The 25,665-nt window shown below is 46.8% G+C and overlaps 2 protein-coding genes across 4 annotated transcripts; both read left to right on the plus strand.

The window, feature by feature from the left end:
• Window positions 1-76: 76 nt before the first annotated feature.
• On the plus strand, window positions 77-4,368 carry CRK (CRK proto-oncogene, adaptor protein). Of its 2 annotated transcripts, none has more exons than XM_035138826.2 (3): window positions 77-362; window positions 1,356-1,894; window positions 3,665-4,368. In XM_035138826.2, exons 1-3 carry the CDS (start codon window positions 167-169, stop codon window positions 3,800-3,802), a joined length of 873 nt encoding a protein of 290 aa, XP_034994717.1. In that variant the 5' UTR covers window positions 77-166; the 3' UTR covers window positions 3,803-4,368. The 2 variants fall into 2 exon arrangements, with proteins under 2 accessions (XP_034994717.1, XP_034994718.1); XM_035138827.2 differs by having other exon boundaries at window positions 91-362; window positions 1,356-1,724; window positions 3,665-3,807.
• Window positions 4,369-8,294: 3,926 nt separating this feature from the next.
• Window positions 8,295-24,575, plus strand: YWHAE (tyrosine 3-monooxygenase/tryptophan 5-monooxygenase activation protein epsilon). 2 transcript variants are annotated; one of them, XM_035138831.2, is made up of 7 exons: window positions 8,295-8,495; window positions 11,459-11,658; window positions 14,870-14,976; window positions 15,591-15,797; window positions 16,493-16,629; window positions 21,996-22,041; window positions 23,078-24,575. In XM_035138831.2, the coding sequence occupies exons 1-6, from the start codon at window positions 8,432-8,434 to the stop codon at window positions 22,001-22,003; spliced, it is 723 nt and encodes a 240-aa protein (XP_034994722.1). In that variant the 5' UTR covers window positions 8,295-8,431; the 3' UTR covers window positions 22,004-22,041; window positions 23,078-24,575. The 2 variants fall into 2 exon arrangements, with proteins under 2 accessions (XP_034994722.1, XP_034994721.1); XM_035138830.2 differs by lacking the exon at window positions 21,996-22,041 and having other exon boundaries at window positions 8,297-8,495.
• The last annotated feature ends 1,090 nt before the right edge of the window (window positions 24,576-25,665 follow it).

Raw genomic sequence — 25,665 nt, forward strand, 5'->3', positions numbered from 1 at the left:
TTTCCCCCCCTCGCTTAAAGGGCTTCCGGTCGAGCCCACCGTCACTTCCGGGCGGTGAGGCGCGGCGGCGGCCATCTTGGGCGGGGGAGGGAAGCGGCGGCGGCGGCCGGGCTTGCGGCCCCTCCTGCTCCTGCTGGTGCGGCGGTGGCGGCCCGAGGCGGCGCCCATGGCCGGGCAGTTCGACGCGGAGGACCAGGCGAGCTGGTACTGGGGCCGCCTGAACCGGGTCGAGGCGGTGGGGCTCCTGCAGGGGCAGCGCCACGGCACCTTCCTGGTGCGGGACTCCAGCAGCATCCCCGGAGACTTCGTCCTCTCCGTCTCCGAGAGTTCCCGCGTCTCCCACTACATCGTCAACAGCCAAGGTGCGCCGAGGGAGGAGCGGGGGCCCAGGCGCGGGCCTCGCCGCCTACCCCCCCCCCGGGGCTCCTCCGCCCCTTTATGTGGGCGAGGGGCCTGCAGCTCCAGCGGGCGCGGCGGGAGGCCTTTTCGGGCGCTGCGTTGGGCGGGGCCGGGGCTGCCCCTGCACGAGGCTGCTTAGGCAGACCGAAGCCTCCCCGGTTTCCTGGCGGGCTAGGCTGCGCCTGCGTTTTGCCTGAGACGGGGTGGAGCCCTGTCCTCGGTTAGGTGTATACTGGGAGAGAGGGAATTTTCGCCTTCCTGACTCCATCCTTCGCTCTTCTCTGCCTCCCCCCAAATAAAATTAGGAGGGGCCAGACGGTCCGCGAAAGCTTCCTGTCTCGCTCCAGTCAGCAATGTTTCTGATTCCTTGCTTTCTGCTGGGAACTCCCTGCTGTTGCGGTTGGCCCCCAAAGGATGTGCGCTGCTCCTACGCTTGGCTTTTTATAATTGTTTCAAAGTTCTAGCGTTGTGTTTGTTGCTGCTTGCTAGGTTCCCCTGCACCTGCTTTAAAGACATGAAGTGCCTTTTAAATCTTTTGGAAGAGCAGCAGTTGCAGAGTTTGCGATCAAGTGTTTGTTGACAGTGCTGTAAAACCTCTTGGCTTGGTTATGCATCGAGGGGGGGGGTCATTCCATTATGGAGAGAAGATTGCCCAAGTGATGCTCGCTTTGAGAATGCAGGACAAGGCACATTTGTGTGGTGATCCTCCATAACACTGGAGAATTTTTCTGTTTGCTTTTACAATGGAGTATTAGATATTTTTAAACATTGCCTTAGTAAAAAAAAAAGAGTGCTTTTAGATGGTTGCATATAAACTAAATATTTAAGATGGTCACAAATTGAAAGGTTGATTGTGCAGAAAGAAAGCTAGTTGCAGTCAGAGTTTTCTGTTTGGCCATGCTCATAGTTTCTGGAGTAAGTAATCTGTAGTTTTCTTTCTCCCCTCCCACTCCCAGGGTCAAATAATCCTCCTAGGTTTCGAATAGGGGACCAAGAGTTTGACTCCCTGCCAGCTTTACTGGAGTTCTACAAAATACACTACTTGGACACTACAACCTTGATAGAACCTGTTTCAAAATCCAAACATAACAGTGATGTGCAGCTGAGGCAGGAAGAGGCTGAGTATGTGCGTGCTCTCTTTGACTTTAATGGCAATGATGAGGAAGATCTTCCATTTAAAAAAGGAGACATACTGAGAATCCGGGAAAAGCCTGAAGAGCAGTGGTGGAATGCAGAAGACAGCGAAGGCAAGCGAGGGATGATCCCTGTTCCATACGTCGAGAAGTATAGACCTTCCTCTGCTTCAGTATCTGCTCCGATTGGAGGTAACCAGGATAGTGCGCTCCCACAGCCACTGGGTGGGCCGGAGCCAGGTCCCTATGCCCAGCCCAGCATCAACACTCCGCTCCCCAACCTCCAGAATGGCCCCATATTTGCCCGGGTTATCCAGAAGCGGGTCCCTAATGCCTACGACAAGACAGCCTTGGCTTTGGAGGTACATAATGGGCAAAATGTAGTGAAAAGAGATTGGTTCAAGCAATTTCTCTTTCAAATAGCCTTGCATCCTAAGAGGTTAAGAATCCTTTTGCTGTTAATCAAAAGTAGCCATGCTTTTCATGCATTCTTTGTTTAAAATATATGAAAGGGGAGGTGAAAACATACCATTAAGGGGCCAGTCCTGACCTTGCAGCAATATGTTGTCCTGTATCCTTATGCATCTACAGTACTAAATGTAAATGGCGTTTCTGTGTGCTCTGGCACTTGTCACGGTGCCCCATGTGCTCGAAGTGGTTTAGTCATGCTGGCCACATGACCTGGAAAAGTGTCTGCAGACAAACACCGCCTCCCTCAGCCTGAAAGCAGAGATGAGCGCCCCATAGTCGAATTCGACTGGACTTAACCATCCAGGGGTCCTTTACAGAATGTGACACTAGTGTCTGATGTTGGACCCTTGGGCAGGCAGGGTGTGCTTGCCTGCTGTTTCTAGTGCATGCAATTGCCACTTCTGTTTTTTTAAACGTTAAAGGTTTAATTATGCTGAAATCTGGGAGCAGCCTATACTGAGCTTTAGAATTGTTTCATTCTGTATGCTTGTGCATCCAAAAGAATGAGGATTCTGTGTTCTTCAGAGACAAGGGATTCTCTACATCCATGTAGTTTTCTGAAAGGCCTGATTAGACACATTGCTTTGGCAAATAGATTGCTATGCCAAATGTTGTGGGTAGCACACTGCTATGCAGTTCAATAAGGTCTACTGTCTCCTTAGAGGTTTATGCTTTCATACTACAGTGGTACCTCAGGTTACAAACACTTCGGGTTACAGGCTCCGCTAACCTGGAAGTAGTACCTCGGGTTAAGAACTTTACCTCAGGATGAGAACAGAAATTGTGCAGTGGCAGCAGCAGTGGGAGGACCCATTAGCTAAAGCGGTACCTCAGGTTAAGAATAGACCTCCGGAACGAATTAAGTTCATAACCAGAGGTACCACTGTATACAGCATTTCCCTTATGTGAGTAGATAAAACCCTACCTTTGGTTCTTTAGGAGCAGTAAATGGCAAAGTAGACTTTTGTAGGGCAGCTGCTTTGGGAAAGGCTCTTTGTTCAGGTGATCCAGGTGACTTGCAAGGCTTTTTCTTGCTTCTAGGGAGGAGTCTGATCATAGAGAGGCCTGCCTGATGGGAGTGTTACTGTTTCCACTTCCTTAATACGGTATTATTGGGAGGCTACACTGTTTCCTTAGGCTCACTAGGTAGTTTTCATCCTGATCGTAAATTTGGCACTAAATTCAAGCCCCACTGGGAGCTTCAATTCCTGCAGCAAGCGGGATTTGCTTTCTGCTCTTTGCATGTAGTTAATCATTTGACTGAGAGGTCCTTTATGAAAGCAATAAAATGGGCCAGTTCAAACCTGAAAACTTTTGTGATTGTAGGCTGCCTGTTAAATGAGCTTTATTTTCCCTCCAAGTGACTTCACTTGCTTTTGAGCAGCACCTGAGATGGTGCAGCTTTGTGTTTTCTCCTGGACACAGTGGAACGGAAATATGCAAGCAGCTGTGTAGGTTGCACCAAGGCGGCCATTCTGTGGCCTTGAAAGAGCCAAGCCATGTTGTGTGTCTTAATTTCACTGCTTCCCGTTCTCCTTGGTGCTTTTGGAAAGGGGTTCTTGACTCAGTATATTGTTGTGACTGACTACTTTGACCAAATAATTGTGGACTCTACTTGTCCAAGGAGTTGTTAACAGTGGTGCTTTCATTCTTGGTTGCAGGTCGGTGAGCTGGTAAAGGTCACCAAGATTAACATGAGTGGCCAGTGGGAAGGAGAGTGCAATGGCAGGAGAGGACACTTCCCGTTCACGCATGTCCGGCTGCTCGATCAACAGAATCCCGAGGAAGACTTCAGCTGAGTATAGCTCAACGATTCTGCTTACAGATGGGAACAAACACACTGTGTTCCACTGCAGCTGTCATAGACTGTTCCTAGATGTCAAAAGCAGTGTTGCTTCCGCAAGACATTGATATAGTTGAAATATCCCTGGGACCCGACACTTAAAAGAGGCTTGTGTTTTCAGGGTACGAAACTCAATGGCTTCTGTGCCAAAAGTGGCACATAAGGATAGGTGAATCAGAGACATTACTTCCTCCTCCCCTCCCCTCCTCCCTGCTGGAAGTAGGATTTGGCCTCCTCAAGAGGGTTCTTGAGTATGGCTTTACCAGTCCCATTGCTTTGTCTGTAGGCAGCAAACCTGAATGGTTAAGTAGGAAGCTCACAATTTGCTAACCCAAGAAAATTCCTCTTTGGATTTGACTTGCAACTCCTGCATCATAACTGCTTGTTGCATAATGAGTACAATTTGCACATTGCGGGTGACTTTTTACACATACTATTTTGATACTGGGGTAGCTGTTGCATAACTACCATCATTTGAATGGGTTAGCTATTGTATAACTATTCTACGTTTTGGCTATTCCCCAGAGTTCCCAAAAAAGGGGGTTTCAGAAATCAGTCTCCAGTACAGGCATAGCAAGTTACTGATTTAATTCCAGAAGTAGATATTCAAACCTAAAAAATAAGGTAGACTGTTTGGCCTTCCTCTAAGTGCAGAGAACTATGTTTGTTGCACTTTATTCACTGATATGGGTAACGATACAAGTTGCTGAATCTGTTACAGATCTGAGCACTACACTCCAGATGTAACCTTTGATGCACTGCAGGAAGGAATGGAAGTGCCTCAAAGTCTTTGTGTGCTTTTATTCATTCAGTATAGTAAGATAAGTATTGCCAGTGCTTTTTTCCCTTAAAAAATGTTTAGGGGTACTCTCATTCCATCTGAGACTCAGGAAACACCGTGACAGGAAATGAGGCTGCCAGCAGGGGTAGCATTGAAACTGACGATTCACCATGCTAGAGAAGAAACAATTTTTTGAAATAAAATTAGTTTCTTCTCCCGTTAGATTCACAAAATGTTTAGGGGTGTACGTACTCCTGCGTCCCCCCAGAAAATAAGCACTGAATATTGCCATCAGAAATCAAAATGCCAAAACCTTTTTTAAAACCTGCTATTTAGGTCTGTCTGTTTCCATTTGTAAAGCATTAAAAGGATGGCTCCATGAAGATCTTATTTTTAATAAACTAATGGAAATACTTAAACGCTTTGGGATTGATTCTAATACATTCATTTCACAAAATTAATTTTTATTCCTTCACTTTTTCACTACTTAAACATCCACCTTTTGTGCTAATATTTCCCAGGTTGCTTTCCCCCCAAATCCTTTTTTAAACAATCCAACAATCCACCCTGTTGCAGCAATTCCTCATTTGCTTTTTGGCCAAAATGTGCAAAACAACAGACTTGTGACCAGAATAGGCAGCAATTGTAAAGAAGGCTTTTCTTCCTAAATGATAAAGAACTGAAAGTCCTTTGGATGCTCCCATATAACTGGGATGTTGTCTTGTTACACGTTGCAGTGGAGTAGCTGGATCCCAGTATGCAGACCATGTGCAGAATACACCACCGTGTGTTAGGCCCTTGGGACTGGAACACTGCAGTGGTCATGTTAGTTCTTCACTTCTGCTTAAGTGCAATTGCTTTACGGTGAAATGGCAGTGCCTACAGAGTCATGCAAATTGGCTGTAGATGTGTGATGGCATCAGACAAGTTTTAGCAAAATGCTCTTGCTGATCAATAATTCAGGTTGGCAGGTAATATTCCTTCTGATGGTGCTTGTTGCATGTTTTATCTAGATCATGCTTCCAAATTCTTGGTCAAGTCGTGAACACAATCGGTTGCCTTCATGAACCTTCTTGGATTTCTATGGGGAACGCAGATTATTATTATTATTTAATTCTGCTCCTTAACTGGAATTTGATAGTTGAGACCTGCCTGACGGTCTCTATAAAGTTGACCAATTCCTCAGTAAGTTTCTCCCTTTTCTTTTTACAGCATTTCCTGTAAGATAACATAACTCCTTATTAAACAGCTTTAGTACATGCTACAGTCTTAAAACCCATAGACCTTTCTTTGCTTTTGTTGATTTTAGTAGTTCCTCTTTCACACTATTAAATTTTGTCATGGAACTGTATTTTACAGAGAAATGCAATAGTTTTAATTAAACCTTGATGTGCTGCATTTTTAAATAAAAAAATATAGGTGTTACAGTCCATTTCAGTTTGGAACTGATCAGCTTGGCAGTCCTAAGTCAACGGTCCTCTGGATGTTGCTGGCATTCAGTTCCAGTCAAGCCCAGCAAACCCACCCAGTAGTGCAGAGGTGATGGGAGTTGTCATCCAGCAACATCTGGAAGACCCCACCCCCACCCCTTCTCTTAAGTTGTGTGGGGAAAGTCCCTGTGTTTAAGAATGCAACAGTGATTGAGACAGAACAGAAAAAAAACAAACTTCCATTTGCTACAATGTTTGTGCTGAGTAATGCTGGAAGGCAGGGAAGCATGGATGACATTACCGTAAACTCCTGTACAAGATCAGAGGCTACTTTTTCCTTGCCACAGTGAAGCTCCTTCCTTCTTAGTTACTTCAGAGATTTAAGACTGCATCACTTGGTCAGTGTTGGGTGGTTAACTTGGGCTACAGCTAGTGTAAGTCATAAAGGTTTCTAACTACAGCACCACCATCGGCTGCCCTGTTTTCATTCTCTGGTGCAGTTTTGCATCGGTATACTGAACTCTCTTTGAATGCGCTGCTGCGTATCCTGTCTTCCATCTAAGTCAAACCCAGCCTTTCATACTAAAACTTGCTGTGGTTTAATCTTGTTAATCTGTTGGAATTCCTAATACTGCAAGTATTTTAATCATCTTTAATAACATGCAATTTGGATGAAAGATACTAAGTAAGCAAACAAGAATGAAAAACATGTAAAAATGTGCCACTGTATTATATAACACTACACACTTCCTTGACAGTTACTTTTTGTAGTATGTAATTGACATGTGCATAATACGTGAAGTAAATAAAAATTGCAAAAACTGTATTTGTGACTCATTGCTTAAAAAATATAGACATATGGATATGTGAGATACCTAGGATGATTGTAACAAAATTGAAAAGGCACCTCAATATTTTCTTAAGTGCTTTGCACATTAGGATCAATTTCTGTGTAGATGTAGGATGCAATTTGAATTACTATTAAAAGGACATTATGTGTCCCCAAAGTGGATGAGTTTCAGTTTTCCTGCCACTTTAAATTGTATATAACTCACATGGCATATAAGAGTTTTGACACTGCTTTGATGTGCTTGAAAATTTAGATTGCACTGTGGCTATTGAGACTACAGCTGACAAATAAACTAGTTCAAACCAACTTCTCCCTGTGGACATGCCAGCTGCTCACGCACTGAATAGTCACTGTTAACTGAGCTATTTCTACCTGTTTGCAGCCTACTTGTGCACTGGGCTAGTCCAAAGTTTCTATGGGCCTCTTGGCAGGCGTTGGCATTGAGTGCCTGACAGATGAGGATTTTAAAGATACATGTCAGGGAAGTCTGAAAATTAGTGCCATTGGGCTCTCCACCCTCTTGAGCTCTTTATGTTGTGTTAATTGCCCTGTGATCCTCGGATGAAGGGTAGTATAGGAATCAAACAATTCTTGTGGAAAGCTTTCTCCATTGCACACATCCTGCCAACCAGGTTTGAAGCCAGACTGCCAACATTTGGTTAACTGGTTATTTTTATTTTAAAAATCTTAATTTATTACAAAGGTGTCCCCAGTTAACTGTGCAACAGATCTTTTGAGAAATAATTATTTACTACTTTGGCAAAGTACATATTTGTATAAATTTGTATACCGTCCTGCACCCAACAGAAAAAGTGTCCTTTTGAGAAGTGCAGGGGCAAGCCTCCTCCCTGACCTTGCATTGCCGTTTGAGCGGGGGGGGGGGGGAATAGGGAGGAGGTGGCACAGGGTGACAAGGGTCCAGCCAGCAGTCGTGTGCCTTGGAAGGGCACAGGCGGGGTTGTGAGGCCCACCAGTGATGCAGAATGCATGCAGAGCACTCCTTCTCAGAGGCCGCCCCACTCCCGAATGGAGTGCTCTTCCCCAGGACACATCTGCAGGCTTTATTTATTGCATTTATATAGCACATTTTTCCTGAGAGGCAGTGAGTGGCCCGAGGTCACGCAATGAGTTTCGGGATTGAGGTACGGATTCGAACTCGGCTCTCCCGGGTCCTAGTCCGACCCTCTAACCGTTACGCCACAGGCCAGCCGCTGCGTGGCGCGAAGAGGCCGCCCGCCCCGCCCGCTGGACAACCGCTGGAGGTCAGGGCGGAAGCGGACGGCGCTCGACGCCGCGGCTCTCGCGGTTGCTAAGGAGCCGCTGTTGCTATGGACGGGAGGGAGCGCGCGCGTGCAGAGCTGTGCGCCTGCGCGCGCGGCCCGGAGTGCCCGGATGTAGCGGGAGGAGGCGCCGCCGCCATCTTTGCCCGGAGAGCAGCGAGAGCTGATCGTGATTGAGCCCCCCCCGCCGGACCATCGGTCTCCATCCGCCCCGCGCAGCCCCCGCCGCCCTCGCCCGACGGACATGGACGACCGGGAGGACCTCGTCTACCAGGCCAAGCTCGCCGAGCAGGCCGAACGCTACGATGGTGCGCGCGGGGGGCGACGACGACGCCGACCCTCTGGCCGGCGGAGGCGGAGAGGGACGGAAGGGAGGGAGGGAGGGAGAGAGGGACGGAAGGGAGGCAGCAGGCCGGCTAGCCGGGGAACCAGAACAGGGCGGCGGCGGCGGCGGCGACCAAGGGCCAGCGGAGGGAGGGAGGGGCGGGCGGCTGCCTCGCTGGCTGGCGGAGGGGAGCGCCGGGCACAAAATGGCGGCGCAGGCCGGCAAGACGGGGCGGGCGGGGAGGCGGCGGCGGCGACGACAAGGGAGAAGTGGGGGGGGCGCACACAAAATGGCTGCCGCGTGCGACAGGCGCTGAAGACGCCGGCGGGGGAGCGGGGCGGGCAGGCAGCGTGAGGGTCTCCTGGGCGGGGAGGACAAAAGCTCCACGCTGTGCCTGGGCGGCTCCCGGAGGTCTCGGCGGCGCAGAGGGGCGTGGCGGGCGGAGGCGGAGAGCCAGCCGGAGGGCGACGCGGCTCCTTGTTCCGGGCGGGCAAAGGGGCTCCCTCTCTTACTTCCACCCATTTCCCCGGTTCCCGCAGCCCCCGATCGCCTGGCGGGATGTGTGTGTGTTCGCTGTCAGTTTCGCGCACCGCACTGGGGACGGGCTTCCCCGGTGGGTCTGTTTTTTGCTGGTTAGTTGAAGCGAGCACTCCCCCCCCCCAACGTGTTTCCTTGGAAAGACCGGCAGAATTATTGGGTATTGGCCAGCCTCTTTTCCTCTCCTCTCCTGGGTCTAAGCCTCGTTGAAAGCAGAGGGGTTGGCTTCTAGAATACCACTGCCGGTTATTGGGCAGGGGGAACAACCATTCCGAGACTCGCAGGAAGATAATCTCGGGGGGGGGGGCGGTTTACTGGGAAATACCATCCTTGCTCAGCTGCCATCATTGTCCCTTGCTGGGGAACTGAAGATGTGGGGATTGCTTAGGTCCATTTGCTCTAGTATTTAAAAGCATCTGCTGCTGTGAAACCCGGAAGCAAAAGTAGACTCTCTGCTTCACTCAGTTTCCCCTTAAGCTTTACAACCTGTAGGGAGTAAGCATTTACCTGGGTTGGTGTGACACTGGCCCTTATCCTTTCTCCATGCTGAGGGGCAGGGAGATTTGACAGGGCAGAGAGTGTGGGGTGGTGCCCTTGTTCCTGTGGGTAGCACCCATTGATCACAGTGCAGGGAGGTCCTCTCCAAAGCAGGGGAGGGTGGAGCTGTCCAGGGCAGAAAGCCACTTGCTATTCGGTGGCCTGTTTCCATCCCATCCTCGCCAACTTACAATACAAGGAAGTCTGTATTTATTGAAAAGGAGCTGGGCAATTTGCAGTGACGTGTGTGGGACACTTTGGGAGTTGTAAGCGCTTGACCCAGCCGGCTTTATGCAGTCTTCACATAAAGTGCCTTTTAGCTCCATGTAGACTATGGAAGCCGCCACCTTTGTGGTTTATCCCTGGCCTTGGTAGCCTCGTCTTGGGCAAAGGAAAGTGGCAATGGATAAGAGTGCCACACAGCTTGTCACTACCACTCTTGGGCATGACTGTGTGTGTGTTGACCTGGTTCCATTTCACCTGTCTGCTTGAAACGTTAAGGCTGAGCTGACTTCTTATTTCACCTCACATGGTACATCTAAAGCATGGTAAGCTGCCTTTCAAAGGCTCCCTGCAGACACAGGAACTGAACATCACAGGTGTTCTTCTCCCTCCCCCTGCCCCTTCCAGGTTACAGCTGCTCCTCCTTCCTTAACAACAAGAGGCAAGAGGTTCTCCCAGAGCAGGAGGCCTTTCCTGATTTGAAAACTAAGCTTCAGAAGTGCAGTATAAGGTCAAAGGCACTCCCTGCTTTGCAGGGGCCTGGCAATCCCAGATGTTTGGGTGATTTCTAAGCATGAATGGATAGGAGACCATGAAGGTGCACTGAATATACTTTATTGCCCAATGTGTTTCAGGCTAAAACCCATACTCAACTCTAGAAACATGATACATGCATAACTTATTAGCATATTTTAAAGACTCCCGCCTGAATAACAGTATTGCTTTAAAATCTGTTGGGAAAATGTCTCTTGAGCATTCTTAGTGTCTCTCTCCCCCCTTTTGGTTCCTGCATTTTTTGCCCCTTCATCTTTCCTCTGCTAAAGCAGCCAGCTAAGACCTCTTTTCCCCTGCTTCTTAACCATTCTAATGCTTCTGTTTCTGCCCTTTTCCCTCCATATTTAGAAATTTATATTTTGGAAGCAGAAGGAATTATGCAGTGCAAACATGTGATAACAGATAGCAGAATACAATCCGGTCATTTTCATCACTGTTCTCCAGCACACATCTGGCTCAGCATAGCTTGGAATGCCTCATCTTGTATCATAGAGCAGATCTTGACTGCGGCTGGTGCCCAGTGATAAATGATGGTTGCCGCAAAGCAGCTTTACATAAATACTGGGCTTCCCTTTTAATATGGATACAGTTTGGAGTTGGTTGATATATTTGTGCTCCATTCCTGATTACTGTTCTTTGCGACAGTGTCTATAAATCCACTGAAGTGAAGGCACCTGCTGTTTTCATGCTACATGTGCATGAACAGGAGAACTCTTGAGGGCTGAAAAGGTTGTATGATGTACACCTAATCTGAGTAGCTGACCTGAAATCACAGACCTGGTGGTTTGTAGCTGAGCATGTCAATGGTGCAGCTCATCAGTGCCCTTTCCTGGCTCCTTGGAATAGCATAATTGATGCAAAATGAAAGTGCTTTGGTGATAACAACCACACCGCTTGAGATCTTGTAAGTCTGTGAAGCTGTCCTGGGTTGTGCAAGTGGCTGTCTGCCTCCTGCCTCCCCTGCTCAGCTTTGTCCAGACTGACATTAATTAATTCAAAGCCAGGCTTGTGTCTGGTTTGGTGATTGTTTTAAATGGGAGGGCATGGAGAGCAACTCTGCTCAAGCACACACAGACACACCTATTCTCTCTTTAGAAATGGTTGAGTCAATGAAGAAAGTAGCTGGGATGGATGTTGAACTGACCGTCGAAGAAAGGAACCTGCTGTCCGTTGCATACAAAAATGTAATTGGCGCTAGAAGAGCTTCTTGGAGAATAATCAGCAGCATTGAACAGAAAGAGGAAAACAAAGGTGGAGAAGACAAATTGAAGATGATCCGGGAGTATCGGCAAATGGTGAGTGCACTGGAGAGAAGGGACCCCTGGGACGCTTGGGCAGCTGGCAGGCCTTTGAAACCCTACATGCAACACAGTTCAGTGGGTGGGGGGCTCACAGACACTGTGGTCATAGAATCGTAGAGTTGGAAGAGACCACAAGGGCCATCCAGTCCAACCCCCTGCCGAGCAGGAAACACCATCAAAGCATTCTTGACATATGCCTGTCAAGCCTCTGCTTAAAGACCTCCAAAAAAGGAGGTCGTTCCAAGCATCAGTGTGTGAGTTTTGGATTGTGGAACACAACTTCTCCAGCTGCACAGCCATGCTGTTTAGGGTGGCCCCCAGGTAAGGGTTGCTTCATGATTTCTCTGTGATGGCTGAGTTTGGGATTAAGCAAGACTTTTCCCAGTGGAGACTGAGGCATGGGTGAGCTTGGGAATTCCCCTCCCTCCCCAACATCCCAGCTGCATGGTTCCGTTGGACTCTTTGCCAGCAAAACTGTGTACCTTGCACTGGTGTTTTGCTTGCGCTCTTCATTCTCATTCAAGGTGCACTTGGACCTTTCCTTGACCTGGGCAGCTACTTCTTGAGGCACCTGCTCTCTTCCTGGTCTCTGCTTGTTCCAGTCAAGGTGCTGGGTGTAAATGTGAAAGAGGAAGGAGGAGCTGTCTTCAGGGCTGCTGGTTACAGCACAGGCACACATTTCATCTTCAGTTGTATAGCAAATCAACCAGGATTGCTGGCGTTTGTACTAACAACCGCAACTTTCACAGAAGGCACATATCAGCTGGTTTGAGGGAACCCTAAGATTTACAGCAGAGAGGGTAAAAAGCCCTGAAACCGCCCATTGGGGGAAAAAAACTTCCCAGTCGCTGTTTACCTTTTTCGAGGGATGGGAAAGATGGAAAAGTGATGCTCAGGTACAAGGGTGGGCGGAAAGGACCTTCTTAGAAAAGGGCAGACTTAGAAAAGGGCTATAACCTGAAACTAGAATCACTTCACCTTGGAGCGTGTTGCTGCCCATTCTACTTCCTTAGAAGACTGAATCCTGTAACAATAAGGCTACCTCTGCTTGTGAAATGCCTTTTCTGCTTTTGGCTCTTGGGCTTCTGGCAATCAAAGGCCTTGGATGCTTCTCTAGGAGCCCCAATAGATTCAGGAAATGGGGTTCTTAGAGCACAGAGCAGCTGCAAGGCAAGCGTTCATTTGACCAGGAATAAAAAAAAACTTCTGAAATCTTAACAGACAAGCAAACCCATGACTATCCTCTTCCAGTTAAGCATTTTTCTGAACACAACTGCCAGTTTTATAGGGTGGCTGTGAATTTAATTCTTTATATTTGCAGCCCTGTAACAAGGTCACATGGTGTGTCAATAAATAAATAAATAAGAAAGACATTGTGTTGCATCTGATAAATAAGACTTTAATAAGCTCCAGGGATAGCTCAATTGGAGCATGGTACTGATAATACCAAGCTTGCAGATTCATTCTCCTTATGGGACAACTACATATTCCTGCATTGCAGGGTGTTGGACTAGATGATCCTCGAGGTCCCTTTCAGCTCTGTGTCTGATTGTATGAAAACCATGGGCAATATCAAAAGGCAGGAGCAAATCATGGTTCCTGAATTAGGAGGAGGAGAGAAAAGTATCCACTCCCTTCACAGCACTTGTTACATTTCTCCTTAGCTTTTCAGCTCTCTAAAGGTCTCTAAAGATCCAGTGGTGTCTCTTTGCACATGGAGGCTTCTATGAATTGGAGGGAATGGGTGGTTCCCTTTTCCTCTGCACCCTCCTTGCATTGGCTCCAGAGGGCAGTATGTATGGGGCATGCAGGAGTAAGGGGAAATTGGAACAACCGGCTCCCTACAGGAGCCAAGGGTAAAAGAGCACAAATGGTTAACCAACCTTGGGAGTGTGAACCTTTCCTCCTTGTGAAGATCTGCCCGCTTCTCCAGTGCTTTGATATCCTTTTGAAAACCAGACAGACAGCCCTGTGCCTGCATTTCAAGCACAGACAAATCATCTATTTATATATAAGGCATTTATGATATCCATCCCTTTCCTCAAAATGCCAAACATTCATTTTGCCATTGACTGCTGCAGCATAGAGTTCATTTTTGAGTACCTAAGAGCCTAGGTAGAGACCTGCCGATGGATCAGGACAGTGCCCCCATCTGGTCCAGCATCCTGCTCACACTGGCCAACCATGGAAAGCCTGCACAACAGCACCCCCCCCCCGGTGGATTCCACCACAGCACCAGGTCCGAATGGTCTCATTTTGTTCCAAGTGGACAATCTTTGGGGTGGGGGATCCGTTGTTTGGCACCCATACCTACGATCGAGCATGCCGTCCTTTGCATAAAGATGATGGGAATCGCTTGAACTGGAATTGTAAGGGAATAACAGTGGTACCTCTGTGCTGTGGAAATGAAACTGTCTAATAATTGGCATCCACAGGTCTGCACAGTGAAGAATTTGCATCTCAGGGAAACCAAGCTCTGAAAAGTTCCCTGGATTTTTAAAGGGCTTTGTGTGTTGTATTCACTTAATAACAGTAGATACAGTAGTGTCTCAGCCTTGGATTCAAATAAGAGTTTAGGGTGAGTTGCTGGGTCAAATAGCAAATCATTCATTGGTCACTGGGAAATTAGGAATAGCTTAGATCACCCTATTGCAGTGATGAGTTGGGGATGCATTTGCACTACAGTGAATACACAGATAAGGAGGTATTGTTTCTGAAAGCCGGAGATTTTAGGATTGGGGTGAGGTAGTGGAAGGATGTCGCTGTGAACAACAGCTGGGGGAAAAGTGGGCAAAAGAATTCTCTACAGGCTCCCATGTTGAGATCTGTGGGACACCTGATGAAATTTGTGCATCTCCCCACCGCCAATGCTTCCCTCAGGGGTTGCAAAACAACAGCTAGCCCAGCAGGCCTCTTCCTTCAGACCCTCCATTCTGCCCCCTGGTGCATTTAAGTGGGGCACGGAGTGCATCATGGCCTCTCTGCTCCTACTTTGTACAGTATACCTCTTGGGCTTGTAGGGGAGGGAGGTAAATCCTTGAGTCAGAAACTACCTGGCCTGGAGGCAGGGATTAGAAGGCATAGCAGCACGCAGTTTTCCACATGAGTGAGACTGATGATTATTCAAAAATTCTGTTAAAGTTCTGTTTATTCATTGGCGGCAGGTTTTCTGAATTGGCTATTCTTTTTTCCTCTCTCCCCCAAGGTTGAGACTGAATTGAAACTAATCTGTTGTGATATTCTGGATGTACTGGACAAACACCTCATTCCAGCAGCCAACACTGGCGAATCCAAGGTTTTCTATTATAAAATGTAGGTGTGAAATGGGGAAGGCGCCTTAGCTATGATGCTTGTGGGTAGAATGGGTTCTTCTCAAAGGTGATGGGATCCTCCCTAGTGGTGTAACATGTTGGGAGGCAGGGGCAGGAGAGGATGAACAGTTCTCCTGCCCCCTCCAGAAGGAAGGAGAAGTTCAGAGAGAAATGGAAGTGTTTGTAATATTTTTCATTAGTTCTTGTATAATATTGTTAAGAACATAAAATGTATTGTGAACAACATAGCAAGCATCAGTTAGCACATAAAATTATACTCCTATATTTAATTAAATTTGACATGAATGAATGTTTTGCCTTTATTCAGACAGTAAACTAGCTACTTCACCATAATGTAACAACCATTTCATGCTTTCTTGTTGGGGGGAGAGGGGAAATTAAGGCAGAAAACTATCAGTAAAGAAAAGGAAATTGTATTATTTGAGCTTAGAAACAAACCTCTCCACAGTCAACAGCTTGCGTAGCTGTTTTATTATTTATTAATTAAATTTATATATTTAAATTTCTGCTCAAATGTTCTATATGGAATGCTATGCCAGCTGGTAAGCTGTTGAAGTAAGCAATGTTTTCTTCTTTCCTTCCGCCCGCCCCAAGGAAAGGGGACTACCACAGGTATCTTGCAGAGTTTGCCACAGGAAACGACAGGAAGGAAGCTGCCGAGAACAGCCTGGTGGCTTACAAAGCTGCTAGTGACATTGCAATGACAGAACTTCCTCCAACACATCCCATCCGCCTAGGACTTGCCCTCAACTTCTCTGTTTTCTACTATGAAATCCTTAATTCTCCTGACCGCGCCTGCAGGTGAGGAGCAGCCCCCCCCCCCGCATGGGAGGGTTTGTGGGAGGAGGTGCCTGCTAAGCAGAGTTCTCAAGGTTGTCTCCAGCAGCTCGGAGCAGGGGCGAGAAGCAGAAGTTGTCAGGGCAGAGGGGCAGGTGGGTGGGTGTTGCGGCTGCCACTGCTTCTGGGTCTCTGGGCCTGTTGGAGTGCGCAGCCAGGTAGGCGTGCAAAAGGGTTGCCTTTGTGTGCCCCCCCCATACACCCCTGGTCATCTTTGTGGGTTAAAACTTTCCTCCCCTGGTTTGAGCTTGCTGTTTTGCAGAAGAGCAGCATGTGAAAAGGACAGGTTGGCCTTAGAAGTACAGTGACACACTTTTCATGAAATAGTGTTGAGTGAGAGACAAAAAGTGGAGAGAATCCTGAGAGTGCTGTAGAAGTTGGCAATGGTATCTCGGTGGTGGTTTTGCATAAGAGCCCTGCAGCCAAAGGGAGGCCACCTAGTCCAGCCTCCTGTTCTCACAGTGGCCCAAGAGAAGCCCATGAGTAGGACTTGAGTGCAACATCTCTCCCCTCACACAGTTTCCAGGAACTGGCATTGAGGAGCATTGCTGCCTCTGGCCATTGTGGCTAGGAGCCATTGCTAGCCTTGTCCTCCATGAATTTGTTTTGATTTGTTAGATCTGGTATCTTGGAACACTGTGTCATCCATCTCCTTGTAGGTTGGCAAAAGCAGCTTTTGATGATGCTATTGCAGAACTGGATACGCTGAGTGAAGAAAGCTATAAGGATTCTACACTTATCATGCAGTTGTTACGTGATAATCTGACACTATGGACTTCAGACATGCAGGGTGACGGTGAGTAGCTGATGATTCTCCAGCCTTAATCTTAACATGGGGGAGCAAGTGGGGCAGAAGGTTTCAGTGCGTCCCCATGGTTCCAGCCAGCCTGGAACAGGAGGTCTGTCACATTAGTTAGGCCGTTGTGGGGGGCACAGTATTTAAGTGTTAGGGAAGAGATAGAGTACACTTTTTCTCTCCCCCAGCTGAGCCCCTTGGGACTGTCAGCCTCAAAGCTGAATCTTTTAATGCTTATATTTTGGAGGACATGCAGTTCTGATTCCCCATCTAGGATTCTTAATGGCATTTAAACACATCAGAAATGCTCCAGTTCTTCTTCTCCATATTTCCAACTGACACATGGATAGTCTCTTGTCTTTTTCCAGGTTGATTGATGAACGGACACAGTCTGGCTTCCGGTTTATGTTGACCCTTTTCTCTTTCCCATGGGCTCAGCTGCAAGCATTTTTTAAAACTACCTTTTTCTTTTACAGTTTTTCCACAGTTTCTTTTAATTGCATACTTACGTGTGCCTAAGGATCTCCCTAGTTTGTATAAGATGCTCAGCCAGTTGAATTTGCTGTTGGAGGGGGGACTGCTGTGGCCTCCCTTTCTAGCTCTTGTTCAGGGTGCCAGACATCCACTCCACCCTCAGGAGCCCAAGCAGCACTCTTCATTTTCTTTTCCAGCTCATCAATGTGCCCATGAGACACTTTTTCTGGGGTTGCTTTTGCTTTTTCCTTTCAGCTACACTCCTGTGAGCATTGTTCTCATTCTTCTTTCTTCTGTGGCCTTGTTTTGGGCTCACTCAGTGTCTGCATTTGCTACTGCAGTGAGTTGTCATCTCTGGGTGACAAGCAGGAGGAGGGTGTTTCTTATGCACCTCAGAAGCTTTTAGTTTGAGAATCACAATTTTTTAATTCATTACAAGCAACCCACTCCCCCAATTATGCAGAAGATATGTTCTGAGGCACTGCACTCGTCAGTGAAATTGCATATATTTGAAGCACTATTGAAAAAGCCTGCAAACACTGCCCCCCCCCTTGTGATGCTTTTGGGTCACTTCTGGGTTTGGTGTGCTCCACTATCGCACGCATATTTAGCACATGTAAACAGGTGGGGTGCCTGTATTATGCATATTGCTGATTGCCTCAAAAATTATTTCTCTAGGCAAAAATACATTGGGTACAAAACAATGTTAAGGCAGCAAAAATGCAGTCACTTCAACATTGAATCCAGGCCTAGCATTAAAAAGCAAACAAGGACAAGCCACAAAATACGTCACAGATAAAAAGAGCTCAAAAGGCCATGAGGGCAGAAAGCAGCCAGTTGCCATCATGAACTTTGCATGTCAGCTGGGGTCCCACGGAGAAGCCTTGGTTCCACATAGCGGGCAGTTTGATTCCCTCAGTTTAACTGTGAATGCTGCGAGAAACTTGTTCAGTCCCAGACTAGTTGCAAAGCGTGAAGTGAAGTAAGGAAAAGAAAACGATGGTCATCACATGAGATGTTTCTGTTGAGACTACCAGCATCATAACGGCTTAAAAAGGCCTCATGGTTTTCTCCTTAGTGTACCACTGGGTAGCTCACAGAGCTCCTCCTCCCAAGCATAGCAGAGAGTTGTTTCTGTGGGAACAGTCACTGTTCCTTTTCACCCAGGGCAGCTCCTGTTGCTTGCAGAGCCTCCTTGTTCCTCTTGTCCATCTCTGCAAACCCCCCCCCCCTGCCCACTTGAGGGTTCTTCTTTGTGTCTCTCACATCCCAAATGTGGTTTGACGTTGACTTGGGCAGCCACCAATTCTAGGCTAAGAACTTGGCTAGAGAGGAAGACCAGGAAATCTTGCCAGAGGAGTGGATTGACTTAAATTGACGTGATGCAAATGATTGTTTTCAGCCATGATTTAAATCTCGCAGTGAGAGAGGTTGGGAGAATCTGAAGTTGATACATTTTCAGAATATAACCCTGAACAAGAATCATAGTCCCATATCTTTGACCTTGCTTCAGAATTATGCCTGCTTAAGAGGCTTGTGTGTCTGGCTCACTGGCAACGCATGTCAAATCAAGATATAAGATCACTTAACTGGAAACAAAGGCTGCAGATTTGGGTAAATGTAGTTTGAATGTCCATTGAATGAGGTTAGAATTTCTAAATAAGCATGCATAGGATTGAGTTGAGACGACTACCTAGAACATTCCAGAAGCAAAGGATGGTAGGTACTTGGTAAAATAGGGGTTTTCCGTAGAATTGCAGAGTTGGAAGAGACCCCAAGGGTCATCTAGACCAACCCCCTGCAATGCAGAAATCTCAACTAAAGTATCCATGGCAGATGCAATCTTGATTGCCTTATATTAGTTTTTTTAAAACCTTTTTTAACAATCTACCAATTCGCGTTTTAAGCTCAAATTCTGCTTTACATTTTCAAGTTCAGACATATTGAAGCCCAAAAGCACAGATGGCTTAAGATTTTTTATTGCCTTTAGGCAGATATGTTTCTTTCTCCCAAAGAATTAAGCAAGCTAACCTTCCATGCACACAGAATAATCTACAAGAAACTGTTCTTGAAGTTCATTTGACCTCTGTTACAATGGTTTCAATTTGATGCTAAAATATGAAGATTCTCAACGGGGGGCTGACCTTTAGTTTCAAAATTTACTTTCCCAGCTGGAATTTGGCTGCTGTTTATAATCAGGAATGGCTACGGGTAACAGTGCAGAATATTGGTGCCTGGAAGGTGGGAAATGCACTTCTGCTTGGTACATGATCCAGACAAGGTGTGGGGTAGCATTGTATGGAACCAGAACAAGTGAAATGGAGCTGAGCGCCTTGTCTTAGGTCCTGTAGGAAGCCGACCCAGAGGGGTCCTGAAGTTTTCAAGAGTACAAAGCAGCATTTGTTGGGGGGAGAGGAGCAAAAGAAGCTCCATACTGCATCAAACCATTGATCCACCTAATTTGCTAATGTCTGCTCTGACTGGCATAAGCTCAGCAGGGTTTCAGGGAGGGAGTCTTCCGGCCCTGCTTGAAGACACCAAGGATTGAATGTGGCGCCTTCTGCTTGCAAGGCCAGGTGCTCTGCCACATTCCCCCCCCCCCAATGGACTAGATGTTTTTCATCACAAACAGGGAGCACTCCATGCTGCGGATGCCAGTGCAATAAATAGTAGTATTTGGTGTCAGATACTCTCACACCCATTCTCAGGTACTTGTCACAGGTAGGTAGCCGTGTTGGTCAGCAAAAAATAAAATAAAAATCCTTCCAGTAGCACCTTAGAGACCAACTAAGTTTGTCATAGGTATGAGCTTTCGTGCGCATGCACACTTCTTCAGGTCTTTTTTTTTTTGCTTCGACATTCTCAGGTAGTCAGCAAATTGTCCAGATTTGAATTCCAACAGTTATTTTTTCTAAACGTTTGGTACATAAAAAAGGGGGGCCAGGTGGCCCCTTGGGCTTCATTTTGTCAGACTTGGATGCCCCACTCCCAGCTACAGAACAGACCCCCCTCTGCAAAACCCTGTACTGTTTCTCCACCCAGCTCTTCACTGTTGCAACACTCATAGAATCATAGAGTTGGAAGAGACCACAAGGGCCATCCAGTCCAACCCCCTGCCAAGCAGGAAACACCATCAAGGCATTCTTGACATATGCCTGTCAAGCCTCTGCTTAAAGACCTCCAAAGAAGGAGACTCCACCACACTCCTTGGCAGCAAATTCCACTGCCGAGCAGCTCTTACTGTCAGAAAGTTCTTCCTAATGTTTAGGTGGAATCTTCTTTCTTGTAGTTTGAATCCATTGCTCCGTGTCCGCTTCTCTGGAGCAGCAGAAAACAACCTTTATCCCTCCTATATGACATCCTTTTATATATTTGAACATGGCTATCATATCACCCCTTAACCTTCTCTTCTCCAGGCTAAACATACCCAGTTCCCCAAGTCTTACCACAGGCACACCATTCAGCATCATCTAGCAGAAATGGTTTTGCTGGTGGAGCCAGTATTTCTCTTCTCAGGGAAATCTAAGTGTTGCTGTCAACCCTCATTTTCTTTCAACTCAGTATTAAAAGGTTCAGTACCTTTCTGGGTCAGGAGTGTCAGGCAGCAGCAGGAGAGAAGGGCTTTTTAAAATTAGTTTTTATATGTCCTTTATGTTTGTATTTATGCAACACATAAATTTATGCTTTTTGTATTGTGTACACACCATTGTTTATATGGTTTTGTAATTTTTGCATAAATTTTTCTATGTTGTTACCCACTCTGGAATGGAATTTTTTTTAGTGAAGAGTGGACTATAAATACTGTAAACAAAACAGAACAAATCCAATTTAGAATAGCTAAACAATAATAAAGCAAAAAGTTAAAACCACTGCAAGCACAGCAACTAAAATAATTTAAAACCAGTATGGAGGATTGCATGGTGCACAGGTCTCAAATCACTAAAATAGATGCACCCATTACAATGAAAATGCCTGGGAGGACCAAAAGGTATTCACTGGGTGCTCAAAAGGTCACCCTGTGGGCTGCCACCTTCCAGAAGGCCTTGTCCTCCCCTCAGCTGCTCAAGGAAGTATCAAAAGGGCATCAAGGGGTAATCCATTCCTCCTTTCCTGCTTTTGGGGAAGTTAATTGGTTTTTCATTCAGTAGTCATCCCTATTGTGAAAAGCAAGCAGCAAGCATTTCACATGGGGTGTCCTTGCCTACCCCCATGCACGTCAGCGGAGGGCATATAAGCATGCTCTGCCCCACCCCAGTCTTCTTTCGCATCCAAAAAACCCTGTCCGTCTGTGATTGTGTGTCAATTAGACGTGCTTAAAGTGGTCACTACCTGTGTGCTAAAATGACACCCAGGGAAAAGATGCATGCTTAGGAATCTACTTGAGGATGACTGATTCTGCCTCAAAAGTTATTGGTCAAGGGAACCAGACAGAGGGCCTTCTTGGTAGTGGCACCCGCCCTGTGGAATGCCCTCCCACCAGATGTCAAAGAGAAAAACAACTACCAGACTTTTAGAGGACATCTGAAGGCAGCCCTGTTTAGGGAAGCTTTTAATCTTTAAGAAATTGGTGTGTATTCTAATATTTCTGTTGGAAGCCGCCTAGAGTGGCTGGGGAAACCCAGCCAGATGGGCGGGGTATAAATATTATTATTATTATTATTATTATTATTATTATTATTTATTAGAAAGTGTGACGGGTGAAAAGGGAGCATCAGTGCACAGTGGCAATTCCCAGGTGTGCCTGACTTTTGTGTGTGCAGTCTTTGCAGTCCCTTTCCTAACCAGTCAAATTGGGCTGGCCACTTTCCATCTCCTGCTTTCCGTAAACATTGTTCTTGGGGTCATTTGCTACCTCTCTCTAACTCCTGTTTCCCCCCCTTTCTGTTGTGTAGATTCTTAAAAGGAACTTCACCTGTTCATTTTCTAAAACTCTACTTTGTAAGTCTTCATGATTACTTGGGGAGTGACTGTCTTCCTCCTTGGCACTAATGCTCGTGGTCTTGCTTGCATATCTTGATTCTTTCAGGGCTGTGCACCAGCTCACCTGCTTCCCATAGGTTCTGAATATGGGCCATTGGCATTGGGTTTCTGGAGACCTGGGCAGGCCCCCTTAAGCGCTTGCTCTTCAGGCAGTTTTCAAGACGTTTCTGTGCCTCTCAAAATGGCAAAGCTTAACTTCTGCACTGCCAGGGTTCCCCTGAGCTTATCATTTCAGTGGCCCCAATGAAAGGGCCTGGCACGTGCAGGGACACATTCCTTCTGCCTCTTGCAAGAGGAGTGCCAGGAGGGAGAGGCACAAACAAGGCATTTTGGCCATCTTGTTGTTCTGCTGGTTGATCCGAGTCCTGCATGTCTTGGGCTAGAGCCATGCCATGTTAGGCGTGTTCTCCTTTGGATTTAGGGGTCCATGCTTGTGTGTGTAAGGCCAGGAACCAACTGGCTAGTGGCAGAGGGCAGTGGAGCAGTCTGTGTTCATTGCATGCTTCAGTCTGAGGAGGTGGCTCCAAATTAACACCAAGCATGTGAACAGCCTTGGTCAAAACAACCCTTTCTGTAACCTTTGGCACAAGGCTGCTTGTGTTGGAGTTGCAAAGTAACCATTAAAACAGTGTTTTCCTTCTGCAGAGCAGGTTTGCAGGGTAGACTAACAGTGTGCTGCTGTAGAGATATGAGCCACTGAAAAGAGCCATGGTCCTAGAGAGAAAGGAGGAAGGAGTTTCTTTTGGCTGTGGAAGTTACTTGGTTATTTTGGATGCTTGTTTTGATGGCCAGCATTTGAGCTTTCACCAATGCAGTTTGGGCGGGGGGGGGGGGCTGCTCTTGTGACAGGCACCCATTGCTGGGCTGCCCACTTGTCCTGCCGTTGCTGTGAGGGGCCAAGCTCTGTAGGTGAATCCAGGCAGGCAAAGGCCTCAACGACAGGGTGATCTGCTGTCCTATAGCCATGGCCTAATTCTGTTGTTTTCCTTCCCAGGTGAAGAACAGAGTAAAGAAGCGCTGCAGGATGTGGAAGATGAGAACCAGTGAGACATCAAGGCCAATAAGAGACCCCCATCTTTGTCCCCCTTCTACCGCACCCACTCCCATAAGCCCCTCAGTGTCCCTGGGAACCATCTGATCTGACGTTTGTGATGGGCCCCAGAATTTAGGTTCCTACCCTGTTGGTTTTTTTACACAGTTGAAAAGTTCTTTAAAAGGCAAGAGTGAATGTCTGTGGATTTTACTGGTGCCAGCTTTCAGTTTCTTTTAAGACACTAACCGGACTGGCTGCATAGAGGCTTTTTCTGCATTCCTGTGTTGTCTTCTGTCAGTGTTGGAGGTGACATCTGGAAGCCATTAGAATTCTAGCAGAGGCTTGCACTGTAGAGTGCATGTGTTGGCATTTTTCATTTTTTATAATTGTTTAAACAATTTTATATGAGTGTTTAGAATTGGGCGTTTAGCTTGAAGTTACCGGTTTCATTGGGACAGTTCTTGTAGTGGTTTTGCTGTAAAAGAAAAAACAAAAAGCAAAAAAAAATAATCCAACTGTGCTGAGATGATGTTGCTGCAACAGACGGTGCTGGTAACGGTTCAACAATCCGTGGCTGCTCATTCTTGCCTTCTCTTTACTTTCCCTCCAAGCAGGTTAGCATTGAAGGTGGCGTTGAAAGCCTGCATGTGTGTTCAATATTTTTCTCTCCCTCCCCCCTCCCTTTTCGCTAGCTCAACCTCTTTTGTTCAGTATGTGTAACTTGAAGCTAATTTGTACTACTGGATATCTGACTGGAGCCACAGATACAGAATCTGTATTGTTCTTACTGAAACACAGCATGGAATTAACATTAAACTTAAATAAAACAACCCTAAATTAAAATGATGCCAAATACTACTGCTACTTTACCCTGGTAAATGTTTAGCAAGAGCTGCAGACCGAACAAGTAGCAGGAAGAAAAGTGTTACTTAATGGAAGAGAGGTTGGCTGTAGCATAATGGAGAGGGCCATCACCAGAATTTATGGGTCTCAATTGGCGGCTGCCCAGAGAGCGCAAACTTGGGCACTGAATCAATCTGAGGTGGTTCGATCTGCTTAATTGTTGCATTGCATGGAAAGAGTTTTTATCAGGGAAGCAGCAAGGCAGACACCTGCCTAACAGTCAAAAATTTGTACTCTGGTTGAGCTAGAACACCTTTTTGAAAACCAAGCCATGCTCCCTTTCATTTCTTAACGGCTCAGTTTCCTTTCAAAGTACAACTCCACTGTTAGCTGTGCTCAGTCCTTTTGGTCACATGCTGACAAAACACTGAAAGGATTGTGGGGAAGCCTTCCGGCCCCCAAAACTGTTCCTTGGCTGCTTCAGCTGCCTCCTGCTAATGCCTTGTACCCTCCTTCTGGTCTGAACTGTCTCCTTGCCTTTTAGCTTCATTTGGGCTTTCCCCTCTGGCTGAGCAGTGAGTCTGTTGGATAAATAAAATACTGTGTCAAGATTCTGCACCTCAGACTGCTCTCTACTGAACCCTCTCAAAAGTGGGAAATGCTTCAGCACTCAATCAGCATCTGCCAGGCCCCCATCAGTCTCCATCGCTTGCAGTAATATGCTTAGTGATGCCTTTCAGTACCCTTCTTGGCGAGTGGGTAGGGGCTTGGGGCTTTTAACGTGTTTCCCTCTTGAATGATGCCAAGAATTGCAGTTGGTACTGGAGGGTTAAAAATGATCTCTTGCTTCAAGTGCCCATTCCTTCCTTTCAGCAGCCTGTTTCCATTTTGTAGAGCTGTTAATTTCTCCCCCCCCCCAAAAAAAAATTCTCAAAATGCCAAATGAGCCAGTGGTATGGCGAGTCTGCACATTAACAGATTTGTTTGGGGCAAGTGAGGTTCTGGCATTGGCCCTTGTGCTAACAGCTGCTACTGCTCCTACCTGCACACATAGAACTGCAGTTAATGGATCCCTTTCCTAGGGGGATATCTGTAAAGGGTGAGCGTCTAGCCTGCCACAAGAACCACCAGTCTGTTGAAATACTGGAGCAAATGACTTGTCCCAGGACCCCTTTTCTTTGTATTGGCCATGGAATGGCCATCTTGGGTGCCTTGTTTGGCGATGGGAGCCAGGAACCTGGTCCTCATGTGTTCCTAGGGCAGTGGCCTTCAGCCATCTCCAGTCCACAGAAACGCAATGAAAAGATCATACTAGTGTTGTGTGAAAGGTGTGCAGTTGCACAAACGTTTCCTTACACTTGCATGGACTCTTCATACTTTTTAGTTATTTATACTTTAGTGGGTGCAAGATGAGAGAAGCCGCTTTGCAGCACCAACTGTGCTACAATTCTGATGAGAAACAGGCCACACACCCATAATACCTGTGCCCTCCCCTTTCTGGTTGAACAGGTGGCAGCAGGTGGTTTCTACCAAGGACTGCACAGCAAGGGGGGTTGCAGTAGTTTGCCATTAGGCTTCATTCTGAGGCTGCTTGCTTCATCTTTCTTTGCTGCTAGCTGGACCCATATTGGACTCTATCTGTGGCTGGCACGCCAAGCTCCAGGAGCAGTGAAGTGGAGGCAGATGGCAAGAAATTTTCTGCTCAA

This window comes from Zootoca vivipara, chromosome 15 (assembly GCF_963506605.1).
Source record: "Zootoca vivipara chromosome 15, rZooViv1.1, whole genome shotgun sequence".
Classification (NCBI taxonomy): domain Eukaryota; kingdom Metazoa; phylum Chordata; class Lepidosauria; order Squamata; family Lacertidae; genus Zootoca; species Zootoca vivipara.